Source organism: Siniperca chuatsi, linkage group LG23, assembly GCF_020085105.1.
Source record: "Siniperca chuatsi isolate FFG_IHB_CAS linkage group LG23, ASM2008510v1, whole genome shotgun sequence".
In the NCBI taxonomy this organism is placed as follows: domain Eukaryota; kingdom Metazoa; phylum Chordata; class Actinopteri; order Centrarchiformes; family Sinipercidae; genus Siniperca; species Siniperca chuatsi.
In genome coordinates, this window is record NC_058064.1 from 16,691,120 (window position 1) to 16,709,319 (window position 18,200).

At 40.5% G+C, this 18,200-nt stretch overlaps 1 protein-coding gene across 5 annotated transcripts in view; it reads right to left on the minus strand.

Moving 5' to 3' along the window:
* Positions 1 to 18,200, minus strand: part of LOC122871465 (chemokine-like protein TAFA-2) — a 66,147-nt gene that overhangs the window by 15,241 nt on the left and 32,706 nt on the right. For 4 of the 5 annotated variants that reach the window (XM_044186626.1, XM_044186629.1, XM_044186628.1 and 1 more), the window contains one exon: positions 9,534 to 9,637. In XM_044186626.1, coding sequence (XP_044042561.1) covers positions 9,534 to 9,637 — 104 coding nt within the window. Of the gene's footprint in view, positions 1 to 9,533; positions 9,638 to 15,257; positions 15,289 to 18,200 lie in introns of those variants that run through there. The other variant, XM_044186631.1, reaches the window with a different exon arrangement.

Below are 18,200 nucleotides of genomic sequence, written 5' to 3' on the forward strand. Positions count from 1 at the left end.
CGAACACAGCTCCTGCTCCGGTTATACAGGGACCGGACAGCCCTTAGCAAAGGGCCCCGGACCCCATACTCCCAGAGCACTCCCCACAAAGCGCCCGGGGCACACGGTCGAATGCCTTCTCCAGATCCACAAAGCACATGTGGACTGGTTGGGCAAACTCCCATGAACCCTCGAGCACCCGATGGAGAGTATAGAGCTGGTCCAGTGTTCCACGACCGGGACGAAAACCACTCTGCTCCTCCTGAATCCGAGGTTCGACTATCGGGACGAATTCTCCTCTCCAGTACCCTGGAGTAGACCTTACCGGGAGGCTGAGAAGTGTGATCCTCTGTGATTGGAACACACCCTCCGGTCCCCTTCTTATACAGAGGGACCACCACCCCGGTCTGCCAGTCCAGAGGCGCTGTCCCAGACCGCCACGCGATGTTGCAGAGACGTGTCAGCCAAGACAGTCCCACAACATCCAGAGACTTAAGATACTCAGGACGGATCTCATCCACCCCTGAAGCCTTGCCACCAAGGAGCTTGCTAACAACCTCAGTGACTTCGGCCAGGGTGATGGATGAGTCCGCCTCCGGTCCCCAGCCTCCGCTTCCTCTTCGGAAGACGTGACAGCGGGATTGAGGAGATCCTCAAAGTATTCCTTCCACCGTCCGACAACATCCCCAGTCGAGGTCAACAGCTCTCCACCCGCACATTACACGGTGTTGGTGAAGCACTGCTTCCCCCTCCTGAGCCGTCGGACGGTTTGCCAGAATTTCTTTGAGGCCGACCGATAGTCCTCCTCCATGGCCTCTCCGAACCTCTCCCAATCCTGAGTTTTTGCCTCTGTGACCGCACGGGCTGCAGCACGCTTAGCCTGCCGGTACCTGTCAGCTGCCTCGGGAGAAAATCAAGTTACCTTCACATAATTCTTGTCCACCTCAAATAATCCACACGTCACAATTTGTGCTCATTTCACATATTTCCATGAGATGTTGTTGGTTTTGCTTTTGACTGACAGATTCTTTTAGTCATGCTAGCAACGTGGCTCTGTGGATGGCAGTGTTGGCTGGTCTGTTGGTCGGTCGGTCGACCACTTTGGTCCTGACTGAAACTTCTCAACAACTGTCAGATGGATTGTCATACAATTTGGTACAGACATTCATGTTCCCTTCAGGATGAAGTGTAATAACTTAATCATCTAAACCAAACACTAACCTTGCCTAAACTGAACTTTCTCCAAAAAATGTCCAACATTGTGTGTTATGTGACAACTGTCAAATAATCCTTCAACTGTAAATTAAGTTTCCTTTACATGATTTTTGTCCACATCAAATATTCTACATGTCACAATTTCTGCTCAATTTTACAATTTTCTGAGATTGTGTTGGTTTTGCTAGATTCTTTTTGTCTAATCAGTAGCCTGGTTTTATCTACTGGTTTTCTAAACCACATTTTAGTTTGGGATGATATGACTTCTTTCCCTCTGAAAGAGGAGAATTTAATGCAGCCAGCGGGTCTGGAATGAAGTCATTTTTAGGGCAAGTCCACTTTGGCCTTTGATAAATACAAATATATTAACAATTACGAATCAGTGTATTGAAACACAGAACTGAGTTTATTTAAACTGTACACTGAATGTTTGACTTTTCCAAAAAATGCTGTCTGATAGATTTTTTTAAAATGTGAACAAGTCATTATATAAATTGTTATTGTTATATTTTAATGATAAAATGATGTTTATAAACAGCATATCAAAATTAATCTGAACGAGGTTCAACACCCATGCACCTATTAGCATTTGAGTCCGAGATAAGAGCTGTCACAAAAATGACTCAACTTGCTACAAGCTACGAGAGATTTCTCAGTAAATATGTGCTGGTTGGTGGATCAGATGCACGCCGAATTAAACACAGACTCCTAACACTGTTAATTCAACGTCTATCGTGTGTGTGTGCGTGACGCTAACTTCATTTGAGGAGTTTTTTCGGCGCTACCAAAGTAACTACCCAATTTGCTGCTTCCCGTTTGGTGCTGGATAGATATATGCGCAGACGGTAAGAAAAACTTTTTTTTTTGACAGCTGAGTTTATTTTGTTTATTTCTATTATTTCAACACAGATTTGCTGTTCACAATGCAACATTAGCATTATATATGTGCACTCCTTTTGTGGCATTGCGCTGAAAAAGTAGCACCCCGTCAGATCTCACAAGTTAATGTTACAGATAAACTCTATGAACGTCCGTAGTTAGCTAACCCTATGCAGCAATATCCTGGTAAACTTTAAAACACGTGTATTAATACTTAGCTGTGTGTGATTATCACATAACGTTAATTGTTAGCTAATGTTAGCTAGCAGGTTAGCTGTTAATGTTTATTGTTTACGTTTACATAGCTATACCTGTGGGAGTGGGAGAAATCTCGTGCTACTGACGGAGACAACCATCACTACTGCGCAGACTCTGGTTGCAAATGACATCAAAAACGCAAAATAGCAGCTCCTGTAGCTGGGATATTTTGGCTTCACTTTTGTACAGTGGAAGAAAGTGGAGATGTGTCGTCCATCTTTAAATACAGTCTATGGACACAGCGGCCAGTTCAAAACAGGGCAAGCCAAAGTGGCCGTGTGGGTAGTTCATTTTAGAAAGGGCAGTAGGGCCACACTTGTTTGGCCGTGGTGTAATTCCTGCCTTGAGCCAGTTACAAACAAAAGCCCTCAGGCATGTTACATTGCTTTGCCTGCAGGTAAAAGGGGGAAAATCATGTACAGTAAAGAGGCACTTCCAGAAAATAACAAGGGAACAAAACAATGATGTAAGTCTCTTTTAATGATTAGGTTTCATGTTAAAATCATTGCATGCATGGCCCATCGTTTTCAGTGCTGTTTTCTCACATCAAACTAGTCTTCATACCCTTTTCCAATTAAAGCACTGAATACATTTAAGATGTGACAGGGTATAAAAACAGTGTAATTGTCTACACTCTGGATCAAGATTGCAGAGCAACATAGTTTTGGTAAACATAGATGTTTGAAAGATAGCAGTGTAAAACCTGCTGGAGACAACAGGACGACTGACGTAAAGACTAAATATCTTCTAGACAGAGTGAGCAGCCAGGTGCTCCCACCACTTCTCACAATGAGGGCGTCACACGTGTGGAGGCTGACACTATTCCCCTGGATCCCCTCGACAGAGGCGTGCTGCAACTGAACTAATCTTTTTTTGTTCCCCTGAGTGGAAATGTGATGTTTCTGTTTTGATGACTCTCATCAACAGGTGGTGTTTGAAAAATGAAGACACACTGTTTGCATCAGATGTGTACGCTTTCAAAAACCCACATCCAGTGAGTCAAAGCATCAATCATCCTGCCAAGAAAAGAAACCTGTTTGAAAATGAAACACTACCTTATCACGGGTAGACAGAGCACAATGCAGTGTTGCAACATAAAAACAAGATTGAATTAACTTTTAGTTGAACTGCAGTGACCAGCAACCTGATGTTTGTTAGGACAAAATGACTAAAATGTAATAGCGAGTGGTTACTTTTTACGTTAAGTAAATTTTAGCTGATAATACTTCTGTATTTTTACTTAAAGGATCTGAATACTTAGAGATTACTGAGTCGATTTGATGATAAATCCTTAAGGTTGATAGATTAGGGCGAGTGTAGGAAGATATTGGAAGGTCAGCATCGATTGTTTTGCTTTTTTTTTGCTTGCATGACCAGCCTCAGTCCTGAAGCTACGGGTGAGTCAACCTGCTCACCCAATGCCAGCGAAACAGAACATATTCACGAGGGACAAACAGGAACATCCTCACGTCAAACTTGCAAGTTCACCAAAGTTGAACTCAAGCGCAAAAGGTTAGTGCTGATCTACTTCAGCCACTCTGTTGAACAGTTTTAAATTTAAAGCAATAGTCGACATTTTGCGAAGTCTGCCTTTTCGCTCTCTGGCAGAGAGGTAAATGAGAGGATTTATACCACTCCCACTCTCTTTAAATATGAAGCTAGCAGCCGGTCAGCTTAGCTTAGCATAAAGACAGAAAAGAGGCGGAAACAGCTAGCCTGGTCTGTCCTAAGGTAACAAAATCCACCTACCAGCACCTCTAAAGCTCACGAATTAACATGTTATATCTCATGTACTTGTTTCATCCATACAAAAACAGAAGTGTAAAAACGACACATCGTTGTGATGTTGCCAGGCAACCAACAGAGACTTCATAAAGTTACTGATCTGCATGCATATTACTTGTAAAACCACAACATGTTTAAATTAAGTTGAACCCCAAAAGCAGCTTAGAATGAAATTGCGATCAGATCCTGAGAACTAACTCTAACGGGAACTCCCAACACTTGATGCTGACTATCAGACGGTATTATGCTTTTACCAGGCATTTAATTCCTTTTAGTGAATCCTTTACTTTTAGCGAGAAGTGATGGGCCATTTCTCTCTGCGCTGTACTGAAATTACTCTGCTTGAGAAGCTTTTATACGTTGGTCTCTGGAGAGAAGAAACTGCAAATGATGCATACTTTGTATCATTCACAAAGCTGTTGTGAATAATAATGTAGTCATTGCTTTGCTTTATACGCAGCGTTGTGTGTAGCCAAAAACACCACCTCTCATATAGAGAAATGATCTCTGACGATGAGCTATGTACAAACCTACATAATGAGGTGGAGAACTGTTATGTTAATAGTGATGAACAGATTTCCCCCTCAAACTATGTTACTTTGTTAGTAGCAGTTTAGAAGAGTGACAGATGAGGAGCCGCTGTAGTCAAAGCACAATCTTTCAGCCACATTTATAAATGAGATTCAGGGAGCCAAACTCAATGCGACTGTAAAATACTGAGCATGTGGATTGATTGTTATGTTTAACATGGGAATCCTGTAGTGTCTCTGACTGTTAGTTAGTGCTCTCCCAAGGGTGCAAGCCGTGCTTTCCTTTCTTGGCAAGATGCTTCTTATCCATCACATAAGTCATTTTTATTACAAAGTGCAGAAAGTCTAAGGTGCAGAGCAAGCAACAATCGTTAATGCACATAACACAAGACATAAGTCGAGGTCACACGTCAGTGCAACATTTACAAGAGTAAGGAAAGCACCTCTAAAGACATACTGCTAACTGGAATTACACCTAGACCACCTGAGTGCTACATTTCTAAAAATACTTATGTATGAACCATCAAATATTCTTCATTCCGCTCAGGTTCAAGTTCCCCCTTAGCAACCTGTGTGCTTTGATTCTTGCTAAGTGGTTTCTCATTGTGGACACTGAAACTCAAGGCTGTAATGTGTCTGCAGGGATCACGCTAGCACAATTTGAAGGTCAGAATTTAAACTCTCTACACCCATTTGGGCAACCATAAAGTATAAAGGTACTGTACTGTGTCCAGAGACGTGCTGCGTCAGGTGGAGATGTATCCCGGCCGTTTTTCTTATGATGTAAAGTTGTCTCAATCACTAAGTTGATTTTTACGAAACTGATTAATTATCTGTTCATGTGAGCTAATGTTGCCTTCTTCACTGAGGATTAACTCTTACATATTATAGTCAGAACATAGTGTATCTTTACATGTCAAAACTATACTCAGCGACCTGTTGACTGTGCCAGTGTGTTTAGATTATTAACAAAGATAAGAAGTAAGAAAACAAACCTATTTCTACACCTATTCAAATTCTGTTTATTTTTTTCAGGCTTTTCACAAATCTTAGTTTTCTTATTGTAAAATACTTAGTATAGTTTTACTTCTAAAAGCCTAAAACGTTTCAAATGATACCCTTTCACTCTTTGGTTGAATTGCTCACAAGAAATGTGCAACCTGCGGCAAGAGGGTCACAAGTTGGCATCACAAATCTCTAAACCACTGACCTAGAGCTTCCTTCTGTTTTCTTTAGTATTTTTGTGACATTTTCTGCCTTTATTAGACAGTGGACAGCAGACAAGAATTGAGGGGAGAAAGATAAAGGGGATGACATGACACGGTCAAACAGTGCTGGGAAAAAAATGAATGAACAAATATTTTCTTAGGTTCGGTGTGTACCGGCTGCTTCTAGTAAATAACCACAGCCTTGCGAGTCCCTACATTACCGTAGCTGCATGCGTTCGCTGCTGAGGTCATTCAGTACTACAAACCCGAATACACGACTCCACCTGACTCGACTCTGCTGCTGCTGATACCAGCTCTCATACATACCCGCTACTGACGACACTTCCTGTACTTGCCAAACTGCTGCTAGATGCCGAGGTTAATAACTGTGTTGCATATTAATTTAAATTTTCTGCCACTGTGATGATACAACTTAACATCCAGGGCATGTTCGTGGATTTTTGTAGATTTACTATAAATATAAAACACAAGCAGAATCAGCACAGTTATCCCAGTTAAAACACTGCTTGAGTTACTAGTTGAATGTAGCTGGAGTAGTGTAGTTGGAAGGTAATAAAGCATAAAATGTTTTACTTCCACTCAATACCAACACATCCTGTTAGCATGCCTTGCATTTTTGTGGCCTAAAAGACGCCTAATGATGTCTAAAAAACCCTGAAAGTTCTGATAGATTTAGAGGTGCGATCCAGTATATACTGAGGCGACGTAACACTTTAACTTCCCGGCACTGGACTGGAACCGGGGACGCTGCACTTATAAGGTCAGTGCCTTAAAACTCCAGGCTGTCAGGATTCCCTGTGTTTCCTTATTAACATTTAAAAAGGCTTCCAAGAACAATATGTCACAGAGTAGGAAATGATAAACACATTTTCCTAGAACCTCCCACCGCTTATGGGTTGTTGTTTTTTTTTTTTGAAAGAGTAAGAAGGAAAGGAAGAACAAGTTGAATTTGGAAAGGGGCATGTACAAGCACAGGAGAGCAGGCAACTCAAACGATCGATTACAGAAGATGCTAATGAAAATAAATCAGATGTCCCCACAACTTGTGAGCCAAGCCAGCCTGGGACTGAATAAAGTCAATAAAGGACAAGCACAAAGGCAAACAGAATGACCACTGACACTTTTTAAGTTTATGTTGTAAACACCCACAGTAGTAAAGGACAGACTCCTCTTTGCAGTATCACTGTCTGACAAGAGAGCGCAAAGGCAAACCTTCTTTTTTCACGAAGAGGAAAATAAACAGAAGTAACATACTGTCAGAGAGTAAAAAAGGTGCAAATATGATCCCGTCTTTGCTGACACAAACTGGTTATTTAAAGAAGTGAAAGCTCATATGTGCATTAGTAAACCAACTGGTCTGCTTGCTGAAATGAACTAAATTGTCCCTGCTTGTTAGAGAGTAGGCTTACTTTTCCTCTTCTTCTTGTGTTCTCTGGGAAGAAATACATTTTCTATATTTTGGATGTGTTCTGGGTTCATTTCATCCCTTGAATGATAACAGGTTTACAGCAAAAGAAATAACACCCAGGGGAAATTAGGAGGCTGCGCTGGCTATCAGAGAGAAATTGAATGCGTGCGAGATTATTCTGATCCACTTCCTGCTGAAATGATGAGCGCCTTGAGTGGGGATCGCTGCCAATCAAAGCCACGCACATCAAAGTGCCACGCTCCCATCTAATTGGTCGACAAAGAGAACAGAGGTATGCACGAGTTCTATCATGCTCGCAAATGGACACCCTGTCCGGCAGCAGCACTGCCTATACACCACCAATTACCTGAGGCTGTGTATTGTCAGCAGGACTCCCAGTGATGAAACGTGGGTTGGCCTCTACTTGTAATGTTGCTGAGTTGCCATAATTGATCTCCCTGGGTTTACTAGTGACGACTCAACAACACTTTAAATGAGGCGAGGGGAGATGAGTTTGACTCATACCTCCAAAATAGCTGTTTCAATCCAATTACTTTTGGCCACCTGGCTGAATGTTCACATTGAGCACATGATGGGATTGGGACAACTGACTGAGCCAAAATCTCTTCAACCTTGATTTGCTTTTCTTTATTGAGAAACTGGAGCAGTGGTCTCCCTTTTTGAACCCTTTGTAGAATGATATAATAGGATAAGAAACTCTGCATACAGCTGAACTTCCAATGGTCTTTTGCTGTCATCACATTTCTGCTATTTCCTTTTTTTCCTGGTTCTATGAACAGCAGTTCACTTGATAGGATTCCTGCCATTCAAAGCTTTCCGGTTCCGTGTTTCTATTGAAATAAACATCTGAACTCCGATTCTACACCTCAGTATCAGTTTACATACTCTTTAGTCATAAAGAGTATGTTGTTTAATGTCTTCTCTGGCTCTGGAGGAGCTTTGTCAAGTCTAAGAAAATAACCCTCGATGATGTCATTAGGGATATCTCAGGTTAGGCTTGGAGAATAGATTTTTAATGGTATAGTAAGCCTGCCTGAAAAACTGTGCACGTGGAGTTTGAAAAAGAAGCACAAAAAAAAGCACTAATACAACGCTGCGACAACAGTCTGTGCTGCCATAGCGCTGCTGAATTCCATAGGCCACTTGTCACAAAAACGCACTTGTATTAGTCTTTTTGTCTGCATGTATATACTGTATGTATCGTACTGCACAATGTATCCTGGAGGCACGCATAATACACACTCTGTGGAAACATTTTCCCTTTGAGGACAATAGAAATCTATCTATCTATTGAGTTGCATTATGCAAAACGTAGGATGCAAGATTGTGGCGCTTGACTCACACTAGGGACTAAAAGTCAGCACATCTTGGGCTCTCCTGCATCAAGTTCACTGTATACTGTGTTCACTGGAGTACCTCTTTAAAAACAGTTGCTTTAAAGATGGTTAGATTGATGGAAAGCTCCTGAATCATTTCGATTGCTGCTTGCTGCCTAGCTACTTTGGGGTATATGGCTCTGGTAAAAGGGATTTAAAGGATAAGGCTGGCATTACCAAAAGACCAAAACCACCAAAACTTCCCGACACTGTTTCCACTGAAAATGTGAATCTTGTAATAAATACAGCTGGGTGCTGTTGTTTTTAGCAAACGTTACTCACACAGGAGTAAATAGTGCATGCCCTCATTTTCAGTGATGTCGAGAGTACAAAACAGAAACAGACAACACTTACTGGTCTTTTCATGGGATTTGTTGGCAATAATAAAAATACAGAATATCACCAGCCTTATCCTTTAACATTATGAAATTAATTTCACTTCATGAAACACCAGCCAAAAAAAACAACAAGATTTTGAATAAATATGTAGTTTCTTTTGCTATAAATCTTAGCAGCAGACTACTACATAAAGTCAGAGCCTTTGTCACTGCCAAAATCATCACAATATAACGCATAAACCGAGCTGCTCACACTGTAAGTAAGCAAAGAGGCAGTAGGATCAAGGTAGTCTGTCAGACGGTATGCTAATAATGTTTCTCAACCAACAAGTTACTGCAACAGCTTTGGAAACTTCTTAAGTGGTATCATGAGGATATTTAGGTTCCGATTCCACAAGATGATGTGGGGATTACAAATTGCACAAAGACAGAAGCAGGCGGTTACAGTTTTGACCTTTTAATAGTTAGGTTGCCTTATTGGAATATGCATTAGTGCCCATAAGAAATGTGCTCACCTCTAGTTCCTTCCGTTGGAACGGTCATCTCGCAGACGCTGATCACAAGCACCATTACAAGTAGAGCCCCTTTACTTCCGACCTGCGTGTATCGCTCACTCATCCTGGAAAAAAGAAAGAAAGAGGAGTGTTACCACGAGTAGCTCATTAATTACAGCAGTAGTTTTAACTTGTTCCGGGTAAACCCATAACATTCTTACCTTTAGAACAGCATTATACATTTTTAACACCAGCCATTGGTTTATTTACATTTACCAACCAACAGCAGTGTGAGCCCTTGGGTTGGATTTTAAGGTTTTATGGCGCAGAACAGGAAGAGGGTGCTGTTTGACTAGCTCACAGTTTAACTTCACAATATCTTAGCTTGTCTGAATGCATATTTGCTCTTATCAAGAAGAGATACTTGCTCTTATCCTTCTTCTTGCTTTTCAAAACAAACTACAGCTGTGAATGTGCCCTAGATTACTGTCTCCAAATTACCTCTTTCTTCCCCTGCACCTCCTCCCCCCTCTCCTCCAACAGAAAGGCTCTTACAGCGGGAACATGAACAGAAGGTGAAGACCCTGTGCTGCTACAAACAGGCTTCAATAAGCCTCTCTAGGCTCTACAGTAGAGTGGAAGAGAGCGAGCAGGCCGCAGTGGCTAATCCATCCCTCCACAGTACCTATTCCCCTGCACTCCCTCTCCCTAATGAAGTGTGGTGGAGCTGAGGCCACACTGCATAAACCATCTGGCACAGTGTGTTATCATTGACAGACAGCGATCAAATTTCAAACGGGGGATGCTGCAGTGGTACGGTAATTACTGGAAGAAGCATGGTATCGCATGGCGTGAGCGTACAATGTTACAAGCTGCGTTTACACCTTATTTACCGCCTCCCGCCTCTTATCTGCCTGCCTCATTGACATATAGATTGGCTAAACCTCGTTGGGGTTCTCAGATTATTTGTGTAATTACGTTTATTTTGGCAAAGCGAACATGAGCTTTTGACCAGATATTCCTATACCCAGTGTTACACAAGAATTAGAATCGAGTAATGAGTCAAAATAGCCCAGACAGGACTGACATGTCTAGTGTGCCCTCTAAAATTCTAAATAAGAAGACTATCATCAAGACATGCAGGCAATGACAACATAAACACAAGGGAAACAATTTCTCATACTGACTTTATGTACATATAAAAACACTTTGCAAACAATTGGTCTGGTTGTCTTTTAACTTTTCTGAAATTATGTGAGAAAACACCAGGTGAAGAAAGACACGCACTGATTTGTGTATCTGAAGCATGAAATTCACTTGCGAATGTTTTTAATATCTATATTTATTGAGAATTGACTTAAAATGAATATGTCATGTGCATTTCATTTGTTACTGACTTTTTAAAAAAGCTTGACATTTAGAGAAATACTGTCGGCTAGTTGCCTGGCATCCTCACATTGACAGCAAGACTCCGGGAGGTCACTGGCCTGGCCAAGAAATAGTTCGAGCACATGACTTCCCGCAACTGTAGTTTTTACGTTTGGAGAGCAGAAACACTGGGATTGAACTGATATGTTTGGCCGATATCAATCATTTTGAATGTAACTAAGTACCTTTACCCGAGCGCTGCACTACAGCATAAGTACAATTTTGAGGTACCTTACTGCAGTATTTAAGTTTTTTGCTATTTTACACTAATACTCCACTACACTTCAGAGAGAAATTCACTTTTTACTGCACTACTTTTAATTACTTTTCAGATTACAGATTTTGATACAAAATGATCTTATCATAGTTTAGGTAAAAGTTAGTTTAGCTTATAAAATACTATGCATTGTTATGGATTAATCTACCAAACATAAATAAATAAAAAAAGTCAAAATTAGCTCCATCTTAACCAAATACAACAGTAAAATGCTGCTAATACTATTATGCATCAGTATTAACAATCCAGTAATATAATAAATAAAAATATAACACTCACGGTTGCATTTTTCTGCATTTTGATACTTTTAGTACATTTTGCTAATAGTAATTAATAGTAACTAATACTAATAGTAACATTTTGGGAAATACATTGATTCGCCTTCTTGTTGAGAGTTAGATGAGAAGATTGATACCACTCTCACATCTGTACACTAAATATTTAGATAGAGCCAGCAGCCAGTTAGCTTAGCATATTACAAAAACTGGAAACAGCTATCCAGGCTCTGTCCAGAGGTACAAAGGCACAAACCCCCGTAAAACCACAGCATGTCATTTTGTTACATTTGGACCGAGCCAGGCTAGCTCGTCCCCCTGTTTCCGGTCCTTGTGCTAAACTAAGCTTATTACCTGCTGGTGGTAGATTCATAGCGCACAGACATGAAAGTGGTATCAATCTAAATGTCGAATTATTCCTCTAACATACAGTAAAACCTTTTTTCGTAGGAGCGAGAGAGGGAGACAGACAGACAGACGGTATTCCTTCTGCTATAGGCCTACTCCATTCAGGAAATGCAGACAAAACACGGATTGTGGAGGCGGGCATGGTTAGCGAGAGGTGGGGGAGTGGCTCAGGTGAGCAGTGTCAGGGAGAGCTAATTGTCACAGCTGTCTCTTGGTGACTAATTATGCTCTCCCCTACATAAGCAGTAGCGTGCTGGACCTGACGGCTGCCACGCACATGGACAAAGATCATTGTTAAAAGACCTGAATTGAGACCTTCAAGTTTTACTACTGCAGCTTATCCTGTCAGTCTGTGAAGCTAACATTAGCCACTTATCCACAGGAGGAAGAAAAATACACCAAAGAACTAAATGGGCCCAACTGATCTTTTATGGTGGATTTCACCGAAATGACGTAAACCTCCATAGAGGCCAAGATTGCCAGCTTCATACTTAGCAGGGAATGCAAGGTAGCTGGAGAGACATTTGAGGGAAAGTCACTCTGATGTTAAGTGTGATAGCAACGTAATGGTGAGGTTTATGTATTTGCTCAATTGGACCTTAAATTGTACACCTAGGTACTTGTACTAGAGCGGTGGGTGCTAATGTTCACTTTCATGGTGACAGATTTATAGCCGCTGGTTTGCCGAATAATTGGAGGATGGGTTGAAATGGTGGCCAGTCAATTCAGTGATGTGTGTGTGTGTGTGTGTGTGTGTAAAAAAAAAAAAAAGGGTCATTGGCATTGGTGACAGAGTGCATGGCAGAGTACTACAGCATCATTTGTTGGGTGCTGTCTAAGAGTGCAATTCTATAAATGACATCTCATTGTCCCTGAATGTGCTGTGTTGTCTTTGGTGCGGCGGTGTGCTTGGCAGAGCAAGACGCTGAAGATTTGTTACAGTTTGAGGCCATTTTACAACTGTTTATTTGACCTTGAATTGGAGCAGCTTCAGCAGCTTTGGAGAAATACAAAAATACTGCTGCATGAATCCAAACTACCTGCTGTTTATATTATCACTATAACGTAACTGTCTGTTTAGCTGATCCCTTCTCACTGATATAACACAACAACGTGATTCAGCCTGTATCCAGTTCATAGAGTTCTAGCTGCTTTTCTGCTGCACAGGAAGTGATACATTTTATGTTTATACTTTCCAAAACTGTTATAACTGTATGATTCATATTATAAAAAATGATTCATGTGACAGTTTTCTGATATGCCAGGTCTGAGTAGATTGAGGAAAAAACTACTTGGTTAAGGTTAGGGAACCTTATATCATGGTTAAAAGAAACCAACGTGGACCACTTACAGAAACTTAAACTTCATCAGAAAATATAATCCTTTTCTCCTAAAGCTGCACTAATTAAAATACTTATATTAAAAATGAATCAAATGACCATGTGTAATGTGCAAAGAGTTACTCGTAATGACGAATCCACATAGAATTATCACCTGACTCTGCAGTTCCTCTCAGCTCTACGAAGAATTTAGCATATTTAAGCTCATTGTTTTACGGCCCTCAACTTTACTGTTTTGGTTTGGTCTGACCGCTCCACAGCGTCCTTTGAGATGCAGCAGGCAGCTGAAAAAACTCAGATAAATCCACTGTATTCTACCCGCCCAGCATTACATTTACGTATGGGTTAAACATACAAGATACATTGTGTAAATAAGACACCTTTAGAGAGTTTTCAACTTTGGACAGTGCCAAACTAGCTATATTCCCCAGTCTTTATGCTAAGCTAGGCTAACCATGTTCTGACTCCAGCTCTATACTTAATGCACAGACATGAGATTGATATAGATCTCCTCATCTTGCTATCAAAAAGAAGGCAAATAAATGTATTTCCCAAAATGTTAAATTATTCCTTTAAAGGTGGGGTATGCGATTCTAATCCAATACACGTCTTTTTGTCAGATTCAGCAAATATCTCCTCACGGTCCGCTAGCTGTCCGTTCGGTGTACGCGCTGAAAAAAGGTCCGGTGTTTGTCCACAGCCCTGGCTCTGTAAATGGGAAAAATACACAGTGACTCGGACCGAGCCACACAACACTATTCCAGCCATGATTTGTGTGTCAGCTAACGTTAAATGACTTGCCCACGGACATTCAGCTTACTTTCTAGTTTGCCAAAACATGCTGTTGTTGTGATGTTAGCTGTAGTAGCAGGAGAGTTGTGAGTATCGCTGTCTGGAGCTGCTGTGCTGGCTCTGGGAAACCGTCTCGTCCTCTCTGGCTGTTAGCTTCGCAGCAGCAACTGTAGGGACAGTTTGCTAACCCACAACCTAGCTAACGTTAGTTACATTACTTGCTGTGTCGTTGTTCGCTCTGTATCATGGCATTTGTCATGGTATTGGATTTCTCCAGAATTGCCTACCCCACCTTTAAGTGTGATCAGCTCAATGATCATGGATTTTCTTTGAATATTCCCTGGAATTTCATTTGGCTAGAACAATAAAGATAATTCTCTTGGTAATAATTACTTTGGTGAAGTACTAAAGTATTTTTACAGGTTTTATTCATTCATTTTATACATGTTTGAACAGAGGAGCTTTCATTGCCAAAGGGACTTTATATTTCAGGTTTTAACAAAGACTGAAATGTGTGTTTTCAGAAGACACAAACTCTGACTTAGAAACTGTCTACAGTGGTTGGAAGTTTTAATTGTGCATTTTAGTCTGACACAGAATACTGTAGGCCCTGAAGTGAAACACATAATGTATGCAGATGATTGCCATAAGCATGAAACATGAACTGCACACTGAAGTGTGGAGGATAGCAGATGAAAAACAAATACTAATAAACAAAATCTTAAATGAAATGTATAATTATCCTCTGATTGTCTGCAGCGCTTTATTTCTCTTCTTGCCAGCAGACACAGAACGTTTTTCTATCTACAGTATATTGTGCGCTGCACTTGAGGACATTTTCAAATGCAAATGAACACCTTTACTGAGGAATAATGCATATTCTCTTCACTGGTGTCACCTCGGTAGTTCTCCTGGATTTGTGTGCTGAAATTTATCCAGAGATTGGACTTTTATCCCTTTGTTATGAGTTGGCTCTGTTGTGTGGCGCATAAGCCTGCGGTGTAGATCATTGGATTTCCTTTCAAGAGTACAAAGTGAATTTGTTTAAAACTGAATGAAGCAAGAAATCCCCATCTCTGACCAAAACGCTGATCGTCTCAGTAGTTTCGTCCTGCCCTCCCACTCCTTTCCTCTCTGTGAAACAAATTGGATGGCAGCAGACCAATGAGCCTGCTTTAAAGGGACAGTTCCCCCCCAAATCAAAAATACATATTTTTCCTCTTACCTGAAGTGCTATTTATCCAACTAGATTGTTTTGGTGTGAGTTGCCGACTTTAAAAAAAATCAGCCATAGAGATGTTTCCCTTTTTAATGAACTAAATGCACTCGGCTTGTGGTGCTCAATGCGCCAAAAAGATACATTTGAAAAACTCAACAACAATGTCTCTTTGCAGAAATCATGACCCGGTTACTCAAGATAATCCGCAGATTTGTTGCGAGCAGTTTCACGTAGGAGCTATTTTCTTTCTACCAACCAAGGTCACAACCACAGCAAATTCCCACCTCAATTAAATCAAAAGAAATAGTAGCGTCTGTATACTGCAGTAATGCTGCCAGCCTTATCTCTGATGTACTGTAGCAGTAATGTCCCTGTACTGCACACACCTCCATACACTCATCTAATAACTCAACATAAATTATGAACAAAGCAAATTAGACTTCCTTACTTATGATTTTCTATTAATAATGAAAATGCATTAATTTTCCTTTACTGTGTTTACAATAGAGTTAGAGTTTAAATTAAATGCACATTATTAGGCAGCTCCAGTTTTCACTGAAGGTTTTGTAACTGCAGAAAAGAAAAAAAATTGAATGGAAAAGTTTTGACAGGGCGAAGTGCAGCACTGCCCAGAGTCTACTTTCACTTTATTGCTGTCGATGGAGAAATAATAACATTTGGTTTACTGTTGCCTAGAGACACAGTGAACAACCCCCGAGTTTGACACTATGCCCAATGTTTTTTTTCTCCTGTACTGACAATGAGACTGAATAATGCATCAAAAAAGTTTCAGGTCATGTTCTTCTGTTATGTTCCCTTCTTCTGCTCCCGGCGGCCATATTGGGGCTCTCTCCTCTTAACAGCTCATTAGCATGCTAGTTAACATGTTTAGGGCCTATCAACTTGTCCCAATACATTTAGCAGCAGCGCACTATTTTGGCATTTAGTAAAAGGAAACCGATGTACTGTATCCTTTTGTGCTCACAGGATATACTGTAAGCACATGCTAATAGCTAACTATAGCTGCATTCAGAATGTTATCACCAATTTCAAATTAGAAAACTTCACAAATATCAAGTGAAATGTGTATTTTCAATATTAGGCTATTTTTTTGCACAGGCAGGTGAGAGCTTAACAAAGATTTAGACTGACTACAGTATTTTGTTTGACAAGCGCTGAAGCCAGCACACTGGCACTAACAGACAGTACATAAAAAGATTTCTCTACCACACAGCTACGATTTCTCAGTGAAAATTCAACCTGAAACCAAGGACAAATTCAGTGTATCAAACATCTACAGTTTGTAAAACATCAAGAGGAAAAGATAAGCTGGTATCTTCTTATACAGTCATGCTTTAGAATAGTGTTGTGGTGTAAGAGGAAAGTTGAATATAAAGGTGCATTTGATATGGCAGAACAACTCTGAGCACTTTAGTGAAATCAAGGACTGCAAGTAGATCCCGATTCTGACCTCTTTTCTCATTGTTGTCCCATTTGTGTCACTTATTTTCCTACTTTGATGGGCTTACGCAAAGCCGCAATACTTTTCATTAGCGAGTGAAGGACTCTATTGTCCTTGGCCTATTAATAGTAAATGTTGTTTGCGAAGGAGAAAAAAATGGGGAATTTGTCCTTCACCTGCTCTCTGCAGGCTGAGGTTTTTAAGGTGATTGTAACGACAATGCAAATCGTTTCTACAGCATGCAAACCTGCAGCCAAGCATGTACGACACATTTTAAAAGGTAATATGTCTTGTACAATGATGTAATTTTCTAGGAGACAATTATTGACAATCAAGGGCGTTACTAAATGTTACTAATCAATTTCGGCAGAATTGTCCTACCATCAACTCTTTGGTTAACATTTTAGAAATAAAGATGATTGTTGTGATCAAACTACTGTATATAGGAGGCAAGGTGAAGTGAAATGTCTATTTCATAAAACAGCAGTAGTAAGCAATCTTTTAGGTAAAAGTACGCCTGTCTGTTGAGTCTGCTTCAAATGAGAGGTATCTCTTCTAAATGAGACACGGTGGGTGTTTTGACCTTATTTGCCCAAATTCATTTCCTGGAAAATACATTTCTGGTGATATGGTCACTTATGCAAACACAGGAGGTGATGAATAACATTTTGAAGAGTTTTAGAAGTAGGCAGTCTGGACGTCTGGACAAAACAAGAACTGCAGAAACATTATGACTCATTCAGACAGGCATTCGTGTGGATTGTGGTATATGAAAGTGTATTTAGTATTTTAATATGAATAACACTCTACATGAAGGATGTTTTAGTCCACTTTTTGTATGAATGCCTCATTTACTTCACTTCATTAGCCAGAAACACTGTGCAGTAACATCAGGGAACTACACGTCATCTTCTCGCTGGAGAGTTCAGCTTTCTGCAGAGCTCAGTGTGCTCTTTCGGACAGCCTTTCGAATAGTTTTCTTAAGCATAACTCTTTTGGTCCAGGTCTGGTGTTGGTCAAGTACAAAAAAAGGAACAAATCTGAGGTTAAAGACCCCTTCCAGACATGTTTAGCAGACATAACTGCTGGACACGAGATGTCTCCTACTTCAATGAAACATTTTCAGTGTGTGTGCAGTGTTAAATTTCCACATCTCACTTGTGTAAGTTTAATACTGGACCAAGGCTTGGCTTCCATACTAGTTGTGATGTCACAAATCTCGCTCATACGTCCAAGTGTTCAACTGAGATTTAAGGTGAGCACAGAGAAACTTTTCTCCATTCAACAGATGAATGTGGAATCAGTCCTCTAGTATCAAACACTGCACATCCATTATTCTGCACAGTGAAGGTCAAGCATCCAAATTAAGTAGCAATAAGTGGAGGGGGACTTTAAGTGTTTCATTTTGTGGGAATGGGAAGTTCTTCCTTGTTTCAGACACTTTAAGGCCTCGAGGAATGGCATATTTTTCCATAAATATCTTGCCT